The sequence below is a fragment of the Boleophthalmus pectinirostris genome, unplaced genomic scaffold (assembly GCF_026225935.1).
Source record: "Boleophthalmus pectinirostris isolate CB_2022bp ecotype Guang Dong unplaced genomic scaffold, ASM2622593v1 HiC_scaffold_18, whole genome shotgun sequence".
NCBI lineage: Eukaryota > Metazoa > Chordata > Actinopteri > Gobiiformes > Gobiidae > Boleophthalmus > Boleophthalmus pectinirostris.
The window spans coordinates 15,716,861-15,737,483 of NW_026571133.1; the positions used below are offsets into that span (position 1 = coordinate 15,716,861).

General features: G+C 39.2%; 5 protein-coding genes across 5 annotated transcripts in view; 3 read left to right on the forward strand and 2 right to left on the reverse strand.

The window, feature by feature from the left end:
• Nucleotides 1-1,477: 1,477 nt before the first annotated feature.
• Nucleotides 1,478-7,913, reverse strand: alg10 (ALG10 alpha-1,2-mannosyltransferase). The gene is given in 4 exon segments (XM_020926454.2): nt 1,478-3,083; nt 3,085-3,819; nt 6,048-6,245; nt 7,575-7,913. Coding segments are annotated over 4 exon segments (1,422 nt in total). The 5' UTR covers nt 7,740-7,913; the 3' UTR covers nt 1,478-2,759.
• A 208-nt stretch (nt 7,914-8,121) lies between these two features.
• On the forward strand, nt 8,122-9,239 carry tprkb (Tp53rk binding protein). Its single transcript, XM_020926707.2, has 4 exons — nt 8,122-8,334; nt 8,560-8,682; nt 8,760-8,936; nt 9,025-9,239. The coding sequence occupies exons 1-4, from the start codon at nt 8,194-8,196 to the stop codon at nt 9,109-9,111; spliced, it is 528 nt and encodes a 175-aa protein (XP_020782366.1). The 5' UTR covers nt 8,122-8,193; the 3' UTR covers nt 9,112-9,239.
• Nucleotides 9,240-9,248: 9 nt separating this feature from the next.
• Nucleotides 9,249-12,183, reverse strand: srr (serine racemase). Its single transcript, XM_020926171.2, has 7 exons — nt 12,063-12,183; nt 11,254-11,431; nt 11,002-11,183; nt 10,536-10,666; nt 10,303-10,451; nt 10,141-10,227; nt 9,249-9,725 (listed from the first exon to the last, which is right to left on the reverse strand). The coding sequence occupies exons 2-7, from the start codon at nt 11,429-11,431 to the stop codon at nt 9,484-9,486; spliced, it is 969 nt and encodes a 322-aa protein (XP_020781830.2). The 5' UTR covers nt 12,063-12,183; the 3' UTR covers nt 9,249-9,483.
• A 7-nt stretch (nt 12,184-12,190) lies between these two features.
• trmu (tRNA 5-methylaminomethyl-2-thiouridylate methyltransferase) lies at nt 12,191-15,519 on the forward strand. The gene is made up of 11 exons (XM_020926647.2): nt 12,191-12,391; nt 12,480-12,645; nt 12,899-13,005; nt 13,098-13,220; nt 13,304-13,476; nt 13,589-13,642; nt 13,725-13,791; nt 13,883-13,983; nt 14,079-14,223; nt 14,305-14,387; nt 14,672-15,519. The coding sequence occupies exons 1-11, from the start codon at nt 12,310-12,312 to the stop codon at nt 14,816-14,818; spliced, it is 1,248 nt and encodes a 415-aa protein (XP_020782306.1). The 5' UTR covers nt 12,191-12,309; the 3' UTR covers nt 14,819-15,519.
• Nucleotides 15,520-16,329: 810 nt separating this feature from the next.
• The window catches only part of celsr1a (cadherin EGF LAG seven-pass G-type receptor 1a), a 108,140-nt gene continuing 103,846 nt past the window's right edge, over nt 16,330-20,623 (forward strand). The window contains exon 1 of the mRNA XM_020926175.2: nt 16,330-19,980. Within this exon, the coding sequence (XP_020781834.2) occupies nt 16,473-19,980 (3,508 nt within the window). The 5' untranslated portion in view covers nt 16,330-16,472. The remainder of the gene's footprint in view (nt 19,981-20,623) is intronic.

Below are 20,623 nucleotides of genomic sequence, written 5' to 3' on the forward strand. Positions count from 1 at the left end.
GCCTGTTCTGCGATCCAGGCAAATACTTAATTAAAATGAGCAAATGTAAGAAATGTTTGGAGAGAAAAGAAATGGGGTGGATGTCAACTGGCTTTTGTCACACTGAAACTAGATGAATATTGTGCTAATTTTTTGGAAACAATCTAAATAAATATGATATATTTTGTGTTTGTGAATCAGAAGAAATGTATTGAGGTGTAGTTAAAAGGAGGCCTAGCCATATAAAATAATAATGCATTAGTCTTAAAAAAGCACTTCTTCAGACTCACAAAATTGCTTTACAATTTCATGAACTACTATTGTGGCCATCAGCCCCTTTGATCACCACCGACACTGACACACATCATATTAATGCATGGAAATGTTGCTAGAGTGTCTTGCCTAAGGACACAACAACTGTTTTTGGCACTGGCGCCCCTCAGTGGTCTCCCATCCAACTACTAAGTCAGATTAGGCTTGTTTACAAAGCAAAGATATATCTATACTGTTGTTTAAGATGACATTGTGTTTGGCTTGTGTGGATGGAAATGCATACAGTAGGACTGGGGCTGTAGGCGTTTGGTTTGCTGGAGCAATTGTTTAACTTTATAAGACCAACTTTGTAAGACTCTGCCAAGCACTTGCAAATCTTGAATAAATTAAACTCTAAATAAACCTTTTTCACCCCAAGGAAGAAATAAAGTTCACATTTGCTTTAGACTTTAGACTTCTGAATTGTATAATATTGTTATCTCTGCACTGGTTTATTTTTCAGTTGCTTTTTATTAAACACCAGTTCGCTCTTAAACTATTATTGCTAATAAGAAAAATACCTGAGATATGATTTGCTTTAGAATTGTCTTTGGTTGTCCCTGATGTATACATGAAAACTACACAGTGACCAGAAAGAATTTCATTAGCACTATTTCTTTTATAATACTGTTTGTTTTATTCAGTTTTAAACTGTAAATCATGTATTTTGCACAGACTTTTTGTTCTGTGAAACACATCAAATTACTTAATGTACAAATAAAGTTACTTTGCCTAATGTTAATCACAGTTATGGACATATTAAAACCCTGCCATAAAAGGTCAGCAAAGGCCAACATTATTAAAGCATAGCCTCTTAGTACCGTTTAGTCTTGTCATGAATCATCTGCAGAAGATATCATCTGAATACAAAGTAGGAGTTTTTTAGATGTTAAAAACTCACAGCATATTGAGTAATCACAACTTTGATTTCATAAGCTCCTCAAATACTCCTCTCAAACCTAAAAGCAAAAAATTGAGAAAGAAAAATCCTCTCTCTAAACCCACTTTAGACTTTCGGGAATGAAAGATGAAATTTCCACATTCTTTTATTCAGTGCCAAAAAGCTCAGTTTTGTTTTGTTGATTGACAGTTGAATTGATACAAATTAAGATAAAGAGCTCCTCCTAGTGGCTGACTAGAGATACCCACAAAACAAAACAAAACAAAAAAATCAGATAAAAAGGCACTTTGTACAAAATCTATTCAATTTATTATTGCAGGGAAACAAAACAAGACAGATTTACAGTGGGTCCAATGAAAAGTGGAACATATTTAGGAAATACTCAATGGGCACTCATCAGACATAACCAAAAATCTACAGAATCTACAGGAAAGAAAGTACAGTAAGTGCATTGCCATCCCACTCCCAGTTTGTAGTAAACACAAGCGATATAACTTTAAGAATTATGCATTTAAAATGATTGATCAATGTTCCAAAGAAAATGAAATGCGGCCACTCACAAATATAAAAACCCAGTGGACAAGACAGATAACATATGTTCACATCACGTATGGATCACAGTGCACAAAGCAAAAAAATACATCAAATAACATGAAAAAAGCGTTGCCCTTGGTAACCATTTCACATATGATGCTCAATGATCATCACATTTTATAATCATAATTACAAAAAAAGCATAATACAAAATAGACAATATGGCTATGTCTTCTCATTTGGTCGTTTGGCTTTATACATTTGTGGTACAGCCATATTTTACAAAGCAACAATATTCTTTATGAACATTCTGTGGATTTAGGATTTAAAGTGTTGAACAATGTTGTAAACAGACCCTTGCATTGTTTTAAATGTTGTTGTTACATTAGATATTTACAGTTCTGTCCATAAACACAACGGCCATTCAGGGGTAATAAGTAAAATGTGTGCTTTCAAATTTGATGTTTTTTCTTTCTCCATCATGTCTTAAAGATGCACCAATGCTTTTGGTAGAGAGCATGCCATCTTATGTTTCCATATGAATTGTATTATTGTGCCAGGAATGTTCCACAGTACAGAATTAAATTTATCCATCTCCATAGAGACAAGCAGAAGATGCCACCACCACACCAAGTTAGGAGTCATCTTTATGATGAGTTGATGCCGCTTACTTAAAAACATGTTTTTAGTTGAGTAAGATGAGTAAGTAACAAAAATACAAATGGTAGCGAAACCCCAACTGGAAAAGTTACATAGTGCACCTTTAACAAGTCTGTAAACCCACTAGTATAAGGCATAGACTGTATATATTTTTTCTTTATACAGTCTATGGTAGAAAGTGAAAAATAATGTGTGTGTAATTCATGTTCCCATGGTAATTATACCTGATTGATGCATGTAATGAAACATGCACAAATTCTGGCCTATTTGTGATGTAAAGAAAAAAAAAACAGCTGCTTTGCCCAATTTTACCTCTTTTTGCAGAAAACTGAAAATTTGTTAAATCTTAGCAGAGATCTTCATCACACTGCATTCACCACATAAACCTCTGTTTGACATTACTGTCTGGCCATTGAAACGTCTTACTAATAAAAATATAAATGGTTGCCACATTCACCACAGTGTACAGAAGAAACTCTATGATTAGTCTAGGGAGAGATGGGAGTGGCATATGCAAGCGGTACATCAAATATGGAATGATAAAGTACCTGAATTCAAGCAGTTTTTGGGGAATGGTAGCAGCCATAATACATACCAGTAACGCTAAGATCCAAAACAGTGACCTATACTTAACTGAGTCCAAAAAACTCCAACCAGCAAAAACATAAGCTGGAACCAGGAGATATCGGACCAATTCATTCATGCCTCTGGAAAACTTTCTTCCAAACATAGAAAGGGTAATGTCGATTGTCTGCCAAAAGGTACTTGTGGATAAAAGTGAACTTCCAAACAAGAAGCAATATGAGAGCTGTCACAACCAGAAAGAAAAATGGCTGCCTTTTCAACCCTTGAAGAAATCGCACAACACGATAGTAGCAAACTGTGAGGGGTAGGGCAAAGAACAGAGTAAAAGAGAAAAAATAGAATAATTGTGGGAAGTTAAGGCAAGCTTCATGACTTGTTCTATCACCAACTACTATGCCATCATTTAGGAATATGAAAAGGAGGAATCCAATAGCTACAAGAACATAAGGCCACACTAAGAGTAATACAGACTTGATATGCGCAGGGTTAGTCACAAACTCCAATGTGAAAGTCAGTACTTTTTTCACTCCGCTAAAATTCAGAGGAACTTGTGATTTCAGCTCATCTTTCTTCTTGGTGTGCTCCACCCTCCAGGTTTCATCCATTTTGGCAGCAACTAAAGATCCAGCACAAAAAGCCACCCAGATGATGTTGGTTTGGCGGAAGAGTATGGCACAAATGCCCAGGAGTGCCGAGGCCTTGTGACAACCATACAGTGTCATAAGGTATGTGAAGAGGATGAAGAAAGTAGATCCGGCGTCTGTGTAGTATAAGAAATTGAAGAAGTACAGCACTGGGAATGTGGAGAGAGAAAGAGCGGAGAGGATGCGACGTGAGGCTGTGCGACTCTGAAAAACACAGAGCGGAGTGAGAGAGTGAGCTATTAAATGCTAATAGCTTTTCAGTTGCTATTCAGTGGTTCATTTTGTTTATTTTTTAATAGAGGAGGCATTTCAACCTTTGACCTAAAACTTTTCTAAATACAATTAAAGCAAGTTTTCATACTACAAAATCAACGTGCAAATGCAGATTATTTACTGTTTTTATAGCAGTATTTTCAAACAGCAAAACCAATTTGCAATTAAAATCTCTCCTTGAGAAAATCCACTCAACTATATCGGTTTTAATAATAATAATAATAATAATAATAATAATAATAATAAACTTTTCAAAATGGAGATGTCCGTTTTGTAAATTAAATTTTCAGTAATGAAAATGCCTGAGTGAATATGTTAGACCTAAATTAGTCACTGTCACTAATGGAAATTGTAAACTGGCACGTAAAGCATAATGTTTATCATTTAATGCTTTGCAATTTATATCCTAAAAATATGTGCTGGTGTGCTACATCTTTCATTAATTGACAAATGGACTCAGAATTAATGTGACATAAACATTTGGTTTGCTTTAGCTATAGACTATTATCACGCTTCCGGGTTTTGTGGGTGGGGTTTATCTACTTTGTGCACTTCCACTTCCGGCGCAACAACAACAATGGCTCAAACGATGTCTAGAAGTCACTGCTCTTTTTAAATTATGAAATAATCAGTAGGATCAATGCATATTTTTTGTAAATACTTTGTAATAGCTTTATAATTGGCAAAAGAAGTTACTGGGACCAGTTAAAGCTCCACAGCGGGAGCAGGACAAATGTATCAGACACAAAAGGAGGAAAAAAGTCTGCTTCAAACAGATGTTCTCGCTCTGTCTTTTTTATTTTCTCATAGCATCGTAAAGTCCATTGAAACCTCACGGTGCTTTGAGAAAACAAAGCACCGAGAAAGCCTGGTTAAAGCAGACCACCCCGACATGCCCCCATTCCGACACCAATGAACCAGGACTAAACCAGGACTAATCTTGAATGAAAGAGAGAAAAAGAGACAGAACCGCCATCCCGTATTGGAGGGTATTTGGCGTAAAGCTCTGTGCCATTAGAGCACGCAGAGCTTTACGCACGCTGCTCTGTCACGAGAGGGGGCCACATATGCCTGACCTCCTGCAGGTGAGAGCGCATGGAGGTGCCAGGTTAACGAGTGCGTAAAAGTCCACAACTTTAAGTGCGCGCACGAGGAGAATGCGAGCTGCAGCCGCCTCTTTATAAACTTTTATGAGTTTATAAGGGACCGACGCATTTCTGGGTCCCTGTGTAAGCTGCTCTGTCCTCTATGACCAGGTATAATTCTAATATTTTAGCCCTTATTCATGAAAATATCCAGATTCCTAAATCATTGATCTTTTTAGTGTCTATCTGACTGCAAGCCCGGCACCGGTTCACTGTTGCAACACACTGAGCTTTACAGCCCATTCTCGTGCACCCTAGTCTTTGCCAATAGGTAATGAATGTCTCCTGCTCCTGTCCATTTACAAAAATGTTCAAACTGTCACACAATTCAGTTTTCGCAGTTTCTCTACTTGGCCGTATCATTGCGCCTTGAGCCAAATGCGCGTCACCGCGCGCTTCCACCTGCAGTGTCAGGTAACACCCCATAACCTCTTCATTCATAAAGTTCCAAATTCTTACGCATCTGTCCCTTGTAGCTGCGCTGCTCGGCTGCACTCACAGCACCAGGACCTTTACGCACAGTGGTGCGCCTTCAACAATAGGATTCTGCCACTCCGACCAAAAGATAAAGAAACGTCGGAGTGCAGGGACGTTTGATAATAAATGGAAATGCCGCTACTCTGACAATAACACGTCAATATCGGAGTGATGGTATGTCGGATCGGCAACTGTAAAGTTATGTTAGCTAGTAGCCACTCACCTTCATAGTCGTAGGTAAAATTTTCAAAAAATAAACTGTGTCCGTTGTCCACTTTGGAGCGGGCTGTGATTCAATGTTGATCAATGAGACGATGTACGTAGGAAAAGGATATTTTCAGTAAATTTATAAGGGATGTAGTCTATGTAAACAACTTCGTACATCATGAGTTCAATCACCAGAGTGACAATTCACCGGAAGTAGGCGTGCACAAAGGTCACTGAATGCGGAAGTACTACGTATCAGCGTGATAATAGTCTATTAGGATGCAACAGGTAATTTGTGGTATGCTAAAATGCCCATTAACACTATTCTACCTTCTCCCGTTGGTGTAGTTTGCAGATGAGCAGGTAGAGGAGATAGAGGTTGCCACAGTTGAAGAGCAAGTTGATGAATCGCAGCATGGCAGTGGAACAGACCACATCACCGCTCAGGTCGGCCAGCCACACGATCGGCTTAATGACCCCCACAGAGGCGAGGTACAGGCCGGGGAGGGTGGTGATCATAGGGTCCCACTGTAGGAATGACAGATAATGCTAATGTTACTCAGGTATTATTCATGTGGTTTAAAAGAGAACTGTGTAACTTTTCTAGTGGAGGGCCCGTCAAATGCTTTTCTCCATGGACATGCTATTGGTTTGTCTGTTTGTTTTGCAGTATATTATTAAACTTTTCTATCTTCATGGAGACCAAACCAGACCAAATTACAGGTCAGATCTGTCGAGAGGCGACCCTGCTCACAGTCAAAATGGCTATTTATCTAGACATTTTTTGAGCTGTCAATGTCATACTGTGGAACAGTCCAGGCAGTGCAATGGCACATCAATAGAAACAAGCAGGTGACAGACCTCCAATCAAAAAGTTACATAGTGAACCTTTAAGTTTTATATGTGGAAGATCGGGTGGCCAGATTAAATAAAAGATTGTTACTGGTTCTTCAGTTTTGAGCTCTACAAGTGGCAACTAATCAGTAGAGCAATGTTGAGATATTATCAATAAAATGTGCTATGCAAATATTTTGATGGAGGGTCCGCTACCCGTTTGTCTTCATGGAGATGTACTTGATGTGCCTGGAAAGCTTCACAGTACTGCATTAAACAGATATATCTTAGGCTTATTTATTTATGTTTTATGATCAAAATGCTGTCATCTGCATCTACGAATGAAAACCCTAATTCTAATAATTTAAGAACACTACAACTACTATTGCTTAAGTTGACCAGATTTTCAAAATTCAAAACTGGGACACATCCAGGTTGGTATGAACAAAATTGTGAAAAGAGAGCCTAACTGTAACTAACTGTCCATTCACAACTTACTTTGTGGGTCAGTCATAATCTGAGGGACTTCTGATGGTGCATTTTTTATTTCTTATGGTCATTTTCAAACTAAATGTTCTGCATTTTAGCTAAACAAATGATAATATATCCCCCTCTTTACTGTTGGTGGGTATCAAAGTGGTCAAAATAGGGACACCTGGGACATCTGTTGTATAAAACTGGGACAAATCAGTGGTTTTGGACAAATCTGCAGGGACAGAGGGCACAAAACTGGGACTGTCCCGGGTAAAAAGGGACATCTGGTCACCCTACTATTGCTGCAACTCATACTTAAAACAAACACATACACTTTAAACTTTACCATAGACAGTTCATCGATAAGACACTGCAAAATGTTTTCTGCAAGACAAATCTGCTGAATCCTAGCTAGCATCGCTGTTATGTGAGACTATGGGCTTAAAAGGGGCTTTGTGCCATCATTAAGTGAACTGCTGTTTCCTAATCCCTCCACCAACAATGCATTAATTTGTACACTCGTGTTTAGAAAAATCCGCGACATTTTACCTCATTGAATTTCCCTTGGCAGTATTTCTGAGCCTGTGGGACGTGAAAAATCTCGTCCATATAGGGCTCTCTCTGCTCTCGGGTCACTCTGGAGAAGACAAGGCAGGAGATGAAAAAGTTGGTGCTGCAAAGTGCTGTGAAGATGTAGCCTTCAAATTTCTCCATGATTTATCCTATAACGAGGCTCGATTTAAAACTCAGTTCAAAAAAGATTAGCTTTGAACAGGCTTGAAACGCATCACGGCACGATTTAAAAGGCAATCCTGCGCCGATTTGTTGTTATATTTGGAGTGGAGAGAAGGTATTGAGCGGAAGAGTTTGATATTTGACAGCTGGCGGTGCGCTTTGCTTAATCGCTCGATGTTGAACGCCATGAGATTATAAAGGTTCCTGTACTAAAATAAAGGTTTAAGTACGCTCCTTTTAAACGTAGAAAATCGTAATATTACCAAGCAATGCAACCACTGATAAATTATACTTTTTTTGGCGCAGCTATTCATTATTTGTGTTATATTTTATTTTGAATGGTGTCACTGTGTTATGGTTCCCCCTGCGCATGCATTCACGTGAAGAAGCGCGGTAGTAAAAACGTGTTGTTTACTCAGTTAAATTTCCAACTATGCATCTAACACAAGATTTAGAATTATACCCGGATTATAAAGTCACCCAACTATTGTTCAAGAATGTTAAAAATGCCGCCGAACTAAGGCAAAGCGCCGTTGAGGGTAAATTCAATGGCGCCTTGATCAGTCCTACTTTGGTAAGTCACTGGAAAGGAAAACTTTGATGTTTACAAGAATATGCATGTATGTTTATGGAATTAAAAACAAACACAACTACATCTGCGATCTGGCTTAATAAAAACATATAATAACTCTAATATAAACTGTTATTATAGTATTTATGGAATCCCATGATATGATACTACAGCACTTCTAAATGTGGGTAAAAAAAAAATATATAATATGTTTTCTGTGCTTTACAGGTGGTGAGCCCTTTCCAGGTGCTCGTAGCAGCAAATAAAGCAGTACATTTACAGAAGATTGGTAAAATGAAAACAAGAAGTCTGTTTTCAGAGATCATTTTCAACTTTTCACCCACTAATAATGTAAGTAGTTAAGATAGATCAATTTTAAATAATTGTTTCCATTATTGTTTTCAGATCTAATGTATTTTCTGTTGCAGATCTCAGAAGCCTTTAAAAGGTTTGGTATTTCGGATGGAGATAGCTCAATTTTGGTGGTTTTAGTTCATAACAAAGATGAAACCCCGCCTTTGTCAGACATCGTGAGTCGAGTGAATGGACAGCAGGTCTTAGTCGATGACCTATCATCCCTGTCAGACACAGCCAAAATAAAAAAGGTTTACTTCTTTATTTACTCTAACATGTTACGTTGCTTTTCCCCATAATTCATCTTGATTGTTACTAACTTGGTGTTTTGTGCTGCAGTTCTTTAAAATCACTCCACAGGAGGAGAAGATTGGGACACTGTTGGATGCAGTTGTGTGCAGAATGGCCATTAAAGATGTACTGTAACTTTTAAAAGAGTTTTATACATAGTGTAAAATGGTTCTGAGTATGGTTAAATATAACTTTTCTGTCTGGTTTGATTTTGTACATGTATGTAAAAAAATAAATAAAAAAGATCTGTTTTTAACTTTAAAGACTTATTCATTTTAAAATTCACTTTATTGAGAAATTGCACAAAAGTTAAAATTAAGAATGCCTGACACATCCACATTTTACATTGCATGAATATTAGTGTATTAAAAAGTATAAAAAATATTTGACATATTAAATGTATTTATTACATTATGTTTACATTCCAGTAAACAAAAGATGTTGACACTACAGTATATGCATAATTACAGATATTTTTTCAATCTCAATCCAACATAATTTCTGTTCTTAATCTGGGAAGTTCATAAATTCATCTTTTCCAATGTTGCCTCCACTGAGGATGCAGACCACTCTTTTTCCCTCCAGATCAGGGATTTTATTATTAACAACAGCAGCAAAGGCAGCTGATCCCGAGGGCTCCACCACCAGCCCTGCTTTGTAGAGAGTGGACACGGCTGATTTGATTTCCTCATCGCTCACAAGGACAATCCCCTCCACAAAACGCTGGCACAAATCAAAAGGCAATTTACCTACAACATTTAAAAGTATTATTTTTGTTATTAATTCATTTAAAGGCATGTTTAATTTGAAATCCACTAATATGAAGGGTTAAACAAGGCCTTAAAGACACACTTTGTAACTCTTCTGGTGGAGGGTTCGCCATCTGTTTGTCTCCAGGGAGATATTATGGCTTTGCCTGGAATGCTCCACAATATGGCACAAAATTATAATTGGTCACAAATACATAGAAAAAAGCACTGTTGCTGTGAGCGGGCCCACCTTTCCACAGATGTGACCTGTAACTTTGCTTGGTAGTGTTACCTGCTTGTCTTTATAGCACTAACACCCATTGCCGCCAGAAAAGTTGCATAGTGCATCTTTCATTACACTTCAGCAATTTCATTCAGAGGCTTTGTACAGAATGATATTGACCAACCCTTATACCTGCAAAAGGTGGTGCGAGTCCTGCTACACTCTTTGCATCCATGCCCACCGGCTTCTTCTCAATGAAACTTTGGAACATGGTACAGGCTGAAATGAGAGGTAAGCATGACTCCAGTCATCTTAGAAAGAATGAATGAAAAACTCTTTTGGTCCATCCCTGACCTCCCTGTGGCTCCACACCATATATCCTGGTCTTTTCACATCCTGACAGTTTAATGGCAGCAGCTACACCAGCCAGTAGCCCCCCTCCACCACAGCAGACCACCACAACATCAGGGTCCGGCAACACATCCAGTAACTCCAGGCCAAGACTGAGCACAAAAACAACAAAACAAGATAATATAAGTAAAACTGCATACTGACATATTGACATAAATACATTTTAAACACAGTACCTTGCGTGTCCGGCTATGAGATCCAGATCATCGTATGAGTGTAGAAATGTCATGTTTTCCTCTTGAACACAGCGGTTCACCACATTCATCAGACACGAGGTAGGAACTCGCTCAACTTCAACTCCAAAACTCTGAAGACACAGAGTAAAAATAAATAAAGAAAACATAATTTCCATCAATTAATTAGTTAGTGACATACAAATGTATGATATTCTAAATAAAATGGGAGCAGAGACTCAGTAGGTATATTGTTTGCAAGATGGTAGTTTGATTCCCTCTGCCACAAATGTAGACTGCTGTTATATCCATGGGCAAGACTCTGGCCTTGCTCTTGTGTCTGTGTTATGAATGTCCTGCATTTGCACTCTGACACATGTGATTGGCTGAATAAGGAAAAACAGAAGTCTGGTATGTGAACTTTTCATTTTAAATTTTAAAACACAAAAAAAGTCATATGAATTCTTACCTGTATTAAAATAGACCTGGACACTGGGGCAGTCTCTGGCATCACCACTTTCCCCTTTGTCCCGTAGTGCTTTGTAGCATATGCAAAAGACTTTCCATAGTTCCCAGCAGACATAGTGACAAAATGGCCACCTTTTTGTCTTTGAGCAAACTGGTGCGCAACGCCTCGAATCTTAAAGGAGCCTGTCAAACACATTCACATACACAGCGCTTATAAAACATGATGCAAACGGGAATAAATGTTGATACTGACCGGTTCTCTGCATGTTTTCCAGTTTGATGTGGATGTCACAGTTGATAGTTGGTGGGAGGGTGGTCTGGGCCCAGGGAATCATGGGAGTTTGGATGACCCCGAGTGGACTGCTTTTCACCACCTCCCAGGCCTCTCTGAGCAGCTCCAGAGTCACTTTATGTGCAGAAACTTGGGCCATCTGGATAATAAAGAATTAAAGGTAGTTTGCAAGTACTTTGGATGGCTTTGGTTTATGTTTGTATTGTAAAGGTGCACTATAAAATTTTTCTGGTGGACGGTCTGCCACAGGCTCGTCTCCATTTACATGTTACTGCTTTGCCTTGGACAGTCCGTAGTATGACAATAAAGTTTTTCAGGCTATTCTGCATTTATTCATTTATATGTTTTACTGAAAAAAAAAAAAAAAAAAAAAAAGGAAATATAATCAAAAACATTCAGGGTGAGCAGGCTGGCCTCTCCACAGATATGACCTGTAACTAGGCCTAGTACAGTCAGATATGTTTATTGCCATATTGTGGTACACACCAGGCAAAGCAAGAACACCTTCTAGGAGACAACCAGGTGGCAGACCCTCCACCAGAAAAAAATACACAGTGGTACATCTTTAATTAGTTATTTTGTCTTTATTGCTGGATCCAACACATCAAGCTCAAACATAAAATCCAAATAGAAAAGATTCTAGGTGACCCTTGATCTGCTCATGTCCAGCGCATGTGACTGAAGGTAATTTAATTTTCAAAGTAGACTTAGGTTTAAGGCTTGTCTTATCTTATATTGCAGGAAGTATAACCGGTGATTCTCCAACTTACCAGGAAATTATTCGTTTTTCCCAATCACTAGAAAACGGAGATGGGAGCTCGTCCACGTTGGTTGTGGTCATCGATGCTTGTGGTGCGTTGTGTGGCTCAGGTTAAAGAACTGTTTCCGCACGGACACTTTTTACAGACGGATCGCAAACATGGCGCCTTAGATAAAGTTGTCAAAGCTGAAACCAAAACGTTAATCGAAGCAGCTGCCAAAATGATTTGATAGACAAATCTCACAGCTTCAAAAAACATGGGACTCTTAAGGCACGTCGTGTGTGCCATGTCAGGAGGCGTTGACAGCTCCGTGGCCGCGCTGTTATTGAAGAGACGAGGTGAGGCGACACCAAAACTCACGCATTCATTGAATTTTCATGAGCAATGTTCAAGCAAATAATATCTTATACAATTATTGCCTTTAAGGTTATAGTGTGACAGGAGTGTTTATGAAGAATTGGGACTCTTTGGACGAGTCTGGAGTGTGTACGTCAGATAAGGACTGTGAAGATGCCTACAGAGTGTGTCAAACACTAGACATCCCCTTTCACCAAGTGTCCTACGTCAAAGAGTACTGGCATGAGGTGTTTACGTGAGTATCAAGAATAAATGCTTCTTCACTTTGTCGTGTGTTCTATGTTACAATATAATATGATGAGGATTCAAAAAACGTGGATATCAACAACTTTTTGCATGCATTACTGAGTTGGTTTCCAAAACACAGGATTAAAAAATACGTACTTTGCCTTTCTCAAAACCTGTTTGTGATGTACTGTTTTTCCTTTTGTCTTGTGCAGAGGTTGACCTTAATTTGACCTTTATATTGACTTTCATTTTTCTTTCAGTAATTTGTTGAAGGAATACCAAAAAGGAAGAACTCCAAATCCAGACATTATGTGCAATAAACATATTAAGTTCAACCATTTCTACAAATATGCTATAGACACTTTAGGTTAGTTTTATCTTCTTTTGTAAACCATTCATACTTAAAAAGAAAATATTACTACTGGACACAAGTTTATAATTTGTTTTCTGCCATGGAAGGTGCTGATGCAATGGCAACCGGACATTATGCTAGGACCTCCCAAGAAGATGAAGAAGTATTTCAACAGATGTTCTCCTCTCCTCCTACCAAACTGTTCAGGGACAGATTTGAGATCAGAAATCGTAAGGATGCCTCTGTGACTCTACTCGGTCACTATATTAATTTAAAGACTTGCAGATTATGGGATTATTGTTATTGTGTCCAGCTGTTAGGTTGCACCAAGGAGCAGACCTCTTCAAAGATCAAACCTTCTTCCTAAGTCAAATCCCACAGGACGCACTCAGACACACCATGTTCCCACTGGCTGGACTCACCAAAGACTTTGTCAGAAAAATTGCTGCTGAGGCAGGTCTCCACCATGTGCTAAAAAAGAAAGAGGTGGGGTAATCTTATGTCATTACATGGTTGTGTATCTAAGGCTGTGTCTGTACATCCCTGAATAAGTCTGTGTATATGAGACAGCACCAAACTTATGGTAATTTTCTTGCAGAGTATGGGCATCTGCTTTATTGGAGAAAGGGATTTTGAAACTTTTATTTTAGAGGTGAGTAAGAAAATCACTGTGTGCCCTACACTGACTTTAGTGAACAAATCAATGAATTTAAAGAATACTATTATTATTGCAGTATCTTGAGCCTAAACCAGGAAACTTTGTATCTATTGAAGATAGTTCAGTAAAAGGAAAACATAAAGGTTTGTTTCAACGTGTATTTTTATTATCTACCCATAATGCCACTTGTAACTTGCATTTGTGTTTGTTTCCACTCTTTTTTTTTTCTCTCAGGCTGGTTTACTTTTACACTGGGACAGAGAGCAAGAATAGGAGGCCAGAGGGACCCCTGGTTTGTTGTGGACAAAGACATAACTACAGGAGATGTGATGGTGGTGAGAAATTTAACTCCACTCCACAAATATATATATATTTTTTTTCAGCAACATTTGTATGTGCAAGTCTCAGATAACTTTTTATTTCTCTCAAGGCTCCAACCACCAATCACCCTGCTCTTTTTCGGGACACATTAAAGACAGATCGTTTTCACTGGATCACGATGGAGCCACCTCGTGAATTGGCCCAGACCAAGATGATGGAGTGTCATTTCCGATTCATTCATCAAATGCCACTCAGTATGTTTTCATTTCACTAAGGACAATTCAGCACCAATATTATATATGATGTATAATAAACACATATCCTGTGTTCCACAGTCCGGTGCACTGTGACTCTGAATATGGATGGTACTGTTTGGATCTCACTGCCTGAACCTGTCAGAGCTCTTACACCGGGACAGGTAATCCATAAATTGGTGGTGGGACAAAACAATATTTCAATATTCTGACATAATGTTTTAATTGATTGTGCAATTAATTTCAGTTCTGGGTTTGCATTATTTTGATTAATTTTACTGATTGTGAATTACAATGCCACAAAATATGTGATTCACCTGCACTTAACTGTTCCTTGTCTAAATGTAAAAAAAAAAATATATATATATCTCTTGGCAAAAAATCGTGGCTTGAAATCTTGCCTATTTGTTTTTATTCACTTCATTGAGATGTTGTTTTCATTTTATAGTTTGCAGTGCTGTACAAAGGTGATGAATGTCTGGGCAGTGGAAAGATCCTCCAGCTTGGTCCAAGTCAGTTCACTCTGCAGCGTGGTCGGGAGCGGCTGTTAGCGGCCACACGACTTAAAGAGCCCAGTCCAGAGCCGGTCAGCTGAGGAGAAGAGCCCCAGGAACCACTGAGGTGCATTGTGTTCGTTGGTTGTCCAGCCTGAGGCCAGTGGAGCCAGTTTAAGTGCTTCAGTATCTAAAACGGGCACTGGCTCCAGGACTGTTTCCATCTAATGCATTTCTGCAAAACATCCGAAACAATGACTGGTGCATCCTTTTTATAGAGCCATAACTTTTTTTAAAAATAGAAGTCTGCTGTTATTATAAACAACATCTGATGGACCTACATTAGCTACAAAGGGCTTCTACCTGAGCTTGGACAATCGTTTTCACTTCATATAAAAAACCACTGGAGTTGCTGAACTTAACTGTTTTGCTATTTTTCAAAAACAGAAACCACTGACTTCATTACACAGAAGTATTTTATCAGATGCTAAAATCTGTTTTCAAACTGGACAACGTAATTTAATTTAGACTGTTCCAATCTTGCCTTTGTCTTGTACTACCTTAAAGATGTTGGCCCCTAAATAGTTGTTCTCTTAAGAATGACACGTAAATCCAGCTAAATTTACTGTAAATAGAAAATAGTACTTTTAAATGTTTTATAACAAATATTTATAATTTAAGGATATAATGCCTGTGCCTTGGGTCATCAAAATAATTTCCCTAGGATTGCTAAAGTTTGTCTAAATGTACGTCGTATTACAATTAAGACCTAAATAAACATACTTGTTGTGCCTTTTTTAAATGCTTTTTAACATTATTCATTTTATCTAATGCGTGATGATAAATGGGATTGAAATTGCTGTTGTACATTCCATATCCACCAAGAGGTGCTATAGGACTTATGGTAAGATGTCTCAGTTTAGTAGCGCATATGAGACGCCAACATTTTGACTGAAAATATCTAATGCTCACCTTGCAATTGAAATTATTGATCGATCAAATTAAAATAGCAATCAATGCAACCTATAGGTTATTGCCTTCTCATATTTTAAGTGGCAATGTAAATAAGTAGATCATGCGTAATAAGGCAAGTATGGAATCTAAAAAGATGCGTATTAGGACTTGCAGTTGAGTTTAGCTTTAAATGCACTAATATGAATCTGGGATGGCAATGTTGATTCATGGGTAGACAAATTACTAGTCAGGTTGTTTCATGTAGGATCTCATTCTGAAGTGAAAATGTTATTTGTAAAATGACAGTGGTCCCTGTGGTTGTTGTCAGTGTTGACACTCTACTTTGACACTTAACATTAGCACACAAAAGCTGAAAGAGAGCGTGTATCAAACGTGCATTAGGAATCTTACTCACTCTCACTCTATTACAATGACAATAGATCTGCGCGCATTGGTCACCCGGTCAGCACCACTTCCTAAATCTCCATGAGAAAAAAAAAAACTGCCCCCCTGCGAAAGCGTCCCAGAGGGGGACGCAGCAGGTTTATGGTAATCAGCCTCTGAGGAGGAGAGCAGGAGGAGGAGGAGAGCCGCGGAGCCATTTTGTACTCATTTTAAACTTAGTGAACGCCGCCGCTGCGCACTGTGGATCCTCTGGCACTATGGATACGCGGGCGACTTTTTCCACTTTGAAACTTTACAATGAGGAACAAAAGTAACGCGCGTTGTTGGGAGAGGGAGAGTTAACGCTCTTCTGGATGACTTTCTTCAAGTTTTGTGAGATTTTGTTGGGTAACAAGCATGGAACGTTTACTGTATTGGATATGGTTGTGTGCCTTGTTCAGTGCGCCGCTTGCTTTGGAAATACACCTTTTGGACACTTTACAGCCCGGGACGATTTTGGCAAACTTGTCACTTGGTCCGGGATGGATGTACAAACTGGACAGGACTTTAACTCCCATGTTTCTTCAAAACTTAATTCAAATTGGGAAACACGATGGGGTTGTCCGCCTGTCTCGCAGCGTTCAGTGTGCGTCCACGCTGAGAAACCCTGCGCCTGTGTACTTTACGACAGGTTCCTTGTCATCTGAAGACACTGTTGTGACACGTTTTAACGTGTTTGTCCACGGACAGGACTGTTATATTAAATACAAGAGAAAGAGTGCCTCAGGTAAGCACGATGTTAGCATTAAACATAACTCCAGACTGGAGCCAACTTCCTGCTTACACGCAGGTAAAGTGCTACTGAATGTAACAGAACTGCTGCCCACTTTTACGCACAGTATCGACTACTCTGACCCCTTCTGTGCTGACAAAGAACTGGCTTCAGTGTTTATACACGGGAGTTTAGTCTTGGCCAGTGAGTTTTGTCTTGAACGCGGAGAAGTTAATGTGCACTGCGCTCTCCACAGCCGCCCAGGAGGTAGGCTCTCTGTGCTGCTCAGTCTGACGCTTGTGTCTGATGGATATTTGCCAGAAACCGTCCAGGAAAAGTCTGTTAAGTCGTTTCACCGATACAAGCGGCAGGTAAACACGTCTCCCCAGTTCCAGCTGCCCAGCTATCAGGTGTCTGTGCCCGAGAACGAGCCCGCTGGGACCCGGGTGATCACACTCAAAGCCACTGACCCAGATGATGGAGAGGCGGGCAGGCTGGTGTACTCCATGGAAGCCTTGTTAGACAGCAGGTCCAACGACTATTTCACCATAGACTCCCAAACTGGCAGCATTTCCACGCTTCAGGCTCTGGACAGGGAGTTCAAAGACACGCATGTTTTCAAAGTTACAGTCAATGACAATGGCACTCCTAAAAGATCAGTTATCTCTGTCCTCACTATTACTGTCAGCGATACCAATGACCACAGCCCAGTTTTTGAACAAACCCAATATCGCGTTAACATAAGGGAGAACATGGAAGTCGGGTTTGAAGTCATGACCGTCCGGGCCACAGATGGGGATGCTCCATCAAATGCCAACATGATCTACAGAATAGTGAATGAAGAAGAAGTTGGCTCTGTTTTTGAAATTGACCCCCGAAATGGCTTGGTTAGGATAAGAGAAAAACCAGACAGAGAGACCAGAGCCCAGTACACACTTATTGTTGAAGCCAATGACCAAGGCAAAGACCCAAAGCCCCTAACAGCTACTGCCGTTGTGCATATTAATATTGAAGACGAGAATGACAACTACCCACAGTTTAGCGAAAAGAAATATGTTGTCCAAGTCCCTGAAAATATTGGAGTTAACACCAAAATTATCCAAGTTGAAGCTACAGATAAAGATGAAGGGAATAATGCCAAAGTTCATTATAGCATCATTAGAGGCAATGTAAGGGGACAATTTTACATCCACTCTCCAACTGGTGTCATAGATGTAATTAACCGTTTGGACTATGAGACCAACAGGGAATACAATTTGGGAATCAAAGCTCAAGATGGTGGTAGGCCTCCTCTTATAAATGTAACAGGGATGGTAGTAATCCAAGTTGTGGATGTTAATGACAATCCACCAATGTTTGTTAGCACTCCTTTCCAAGCTAGTGTTCTGGAGAATGTTGCAATAGGTCACTCGGTCATACACATCCAAGCCAATGATGCCGATTCAGGAGAAAATTCACGTTTGGAATATAGGTTAACTGGCACAACTCCAGGATTTCCCTTTACAATCAATAACAGCACAGGTTGGATTACAGTCAGTTTGGAATTGGACAGAGAGGCTACTGAGTTTTATACATTTGGAGTTGAGGCTAGAGACCATGGCGTGCCATCCATGTCCTCATCAGCCAGTATTTCCATAACAGTGCTAGATGTTAACGATAATGTACCAACATTTACTGAAGAAGTTTATTCGCAAAAAATCAATGAAGATGCAGTGATGGGGACAAGTGTTCTGACTGTGACGGCTATAGACCGAGATGTCAACAGTGTAGTGACCTATCAGATCTCCAGTGGGAACACAAGAAATAGGTTTGCGATCACAAGCCAAAGTGGAGGTGGTCTCATAACGCTAGCTTTGCCACTAGACTACAAACAAGAGCGGCAATATGTACTAACAGTTACAGCTAGTGATGGTACAAGATATGATACCACACAAGTGTATATCAATGTTACAGATGCTAACACAAATGCACCCATCTTCCCAAACACTAACTATCAGGTGATGCTAAGTGAGGACAAACCTATAGGGACCACAGTAATGAACATAACTGCCACAGATGAGGATACAGGTGAAAATGCACGTGTAACTTATATGATGGAGGACAATGTTCCCCAGTTTAAGATAGATCCAGATACAGGGGTTATCACAACTCAAATGGAAATAGACTATGAAGACCAAGCATCCTATACCTTGGCCATAATCGCTAAAGATAATGGCATTCCTCAGAAGACTGGTACGACACATGTAGATATTATGATCCAGGATGCCAATGATAATGAACCACAATTTATCCGCGATATGTACCAAGGTAGTGTATTTGAGGATGCACCAGTCTACACCAGTGTACTTCAAATATCAGCTTCGGATCGTGATTCAGGATTAAATGGGCGAGTGACCTATACTTTTGCTGGTGGAGATGATGGAGATGGGGATTTTTATATTGAGGGATCCACTGGAATTATTAGAACATTGAGGAAACTTGACCGTGAAAATGTCCATACCTATAATCTCAGAGCATTTGCAGTGGATAAAGGCATACCTCCACTTAAAACAGGTGTAAACATCCACATTGTAGTCCAAGACATCAATGACAATGCACCAGTTTTTGAAAAGGATGAGCTGTTTATTAAAGTTGAGGAAAATAGCCCTGTAGGGTCAGTGGTGGCTAGAATCACTGCTACCGATCCAGATGAAGGAACAAACGCCCAAATCATGTACCAAATTGTCGAAGGAAATTTCCCAGAAGTTTTCCAATTGGACTTATTCAATGGAGATCTTACTTCACTCACTGAGCTGGATTATGAGAAGAAAAAGGAGTATGTCATTGTAGTACAAGCCACTTCTGCCCCCTTAGTTAGCCGTGCCACTGTCCATATATGCTTGGTAGACTTAAATGACAACAGACCACAACTGCAAAATTTTGAAATTATTTTCAACAACTATGTCACAAACAAATCCAACAGCTTTCCAACTGGGATTATTGGGAAGGTGCCTGCTCATGACCCGGACGTGGCGGATAAACTGAAGTACAAGTTTGTGTCTGGAAATGAGTTGAATTTACTTATATTAAATGAACACACTGGGGATTTGAGGCTGAGTCGAGACCTGGACAATGACAGAGCGCTGGAGGCCCCTATGACCATCTCGGTAACAGGTAAGGGCTATTTTGTTTTGTAAAATTTGCATTAGTTGAAAAATATCCCAATGAATATGTTTAAGTATAGAAATATAAACCAAAGCAATTAAAGGTCCTATATTACGCAAAACTGACCCTTGTTAGCCATGTTATGATGTTGTTACCTCATCAGTACCTGGAGTTGTGTTATGTTTCATTCACACATGTTTTGAGTAACCCTTTTAGTCTGTCTACATCTCCAAAGTCCAAAATGTTTTGTTCCACGTTATGTCATGAAGCAGTAGTTTTCAGGTTACGTTTTGTTGAGCAAAGTTTGGCAATTCCAGGGCTTAAATGCTCCAAATAATTCTAGTGAAGGTGTATGGAGTTTAAGTGTTTTCTGTTTGAGAGAAGAAGCCTAAATATGTGGGACATGTGTTAATAATAATGTGTGAATGAAACACAAAGCACTAACACTAAACTCTAGGTATGTTTGTGATGAGGAAACAACATTATAGCAAAGATCAGAAAATGGTGTAATACTGGCCCTTTAAGTTCATTATACTTAAAAAAAAAAAATACTAAAATTTGAATTAATTTAAACTTTAAACACAGCATATTTTGAGTTTGAAAGTAAGAAAGTTGTTGAAAATTAGTGTGGTTATCACATGTGTTAATCTGA

Coding starts and splice junctions, on each gene's coding strand:
- tprkb (XM_020926707.2), top strand. CDS start 8,194: ATGCATCTAACACAAGATTTAGAATTATACCCGGATTATAAAGTCACC. Junction 8,335..8,559: donor CCTTGATCAGTCCTACTTTG/GTAAGTCACTGG, acceptor TGTGCTTTACAG/GTGGTGAGCCCTTTCCAGGT. Junction 8,683..8,759: donor ACTTTTCACCCACTAATAAT/GTAAGTAGTTAA, acceptor TTTCTGTTGCAG/ATCTCAGAAGCCTTTAAAAG.
- srr (XM_020926171.2), bottom strand. CDS start 11,431: ATGGCCCAAGTTTCTGCACATAAAGTGACTCTGGAGCTGCTCAGAGAG. Junction 10,452..10,535: donor CTCATAGCCGGACACGCAAG/GTACTGTGTTTA, acceptor TTTTGTGCTCAG/TCTTGGCCTGGAGTTACTGG. Junction 10,228..10,302: donor TGGTGTGGAGCCACAGGGAG/GTCAGGGATGGA, acceptor CTCTCATTTCAG/CCTGTACCATGTTCCAAAGT.
- trmu (XM_020926647.2), top strand. CDS start 12,310: ATGGGACTCTTAAGGCACGTCGTGTGTGCCATGTCAGGAGGCGTTGAC. Junction 13,006..13,097: donor ATATGCTATAGACACTTTAG/GTTAGTTTTATC, acceptor CTGCCATGGAAG/GTGCTGATGCAATGGCAACC. Junction 13,477..13,588: donor ATGTGCTAAAAAAGAAAGAG/GTGGGGTAATCT, acceptor ATTTTCTTGCAG/AGTATGGGCATCTGCTTTAT.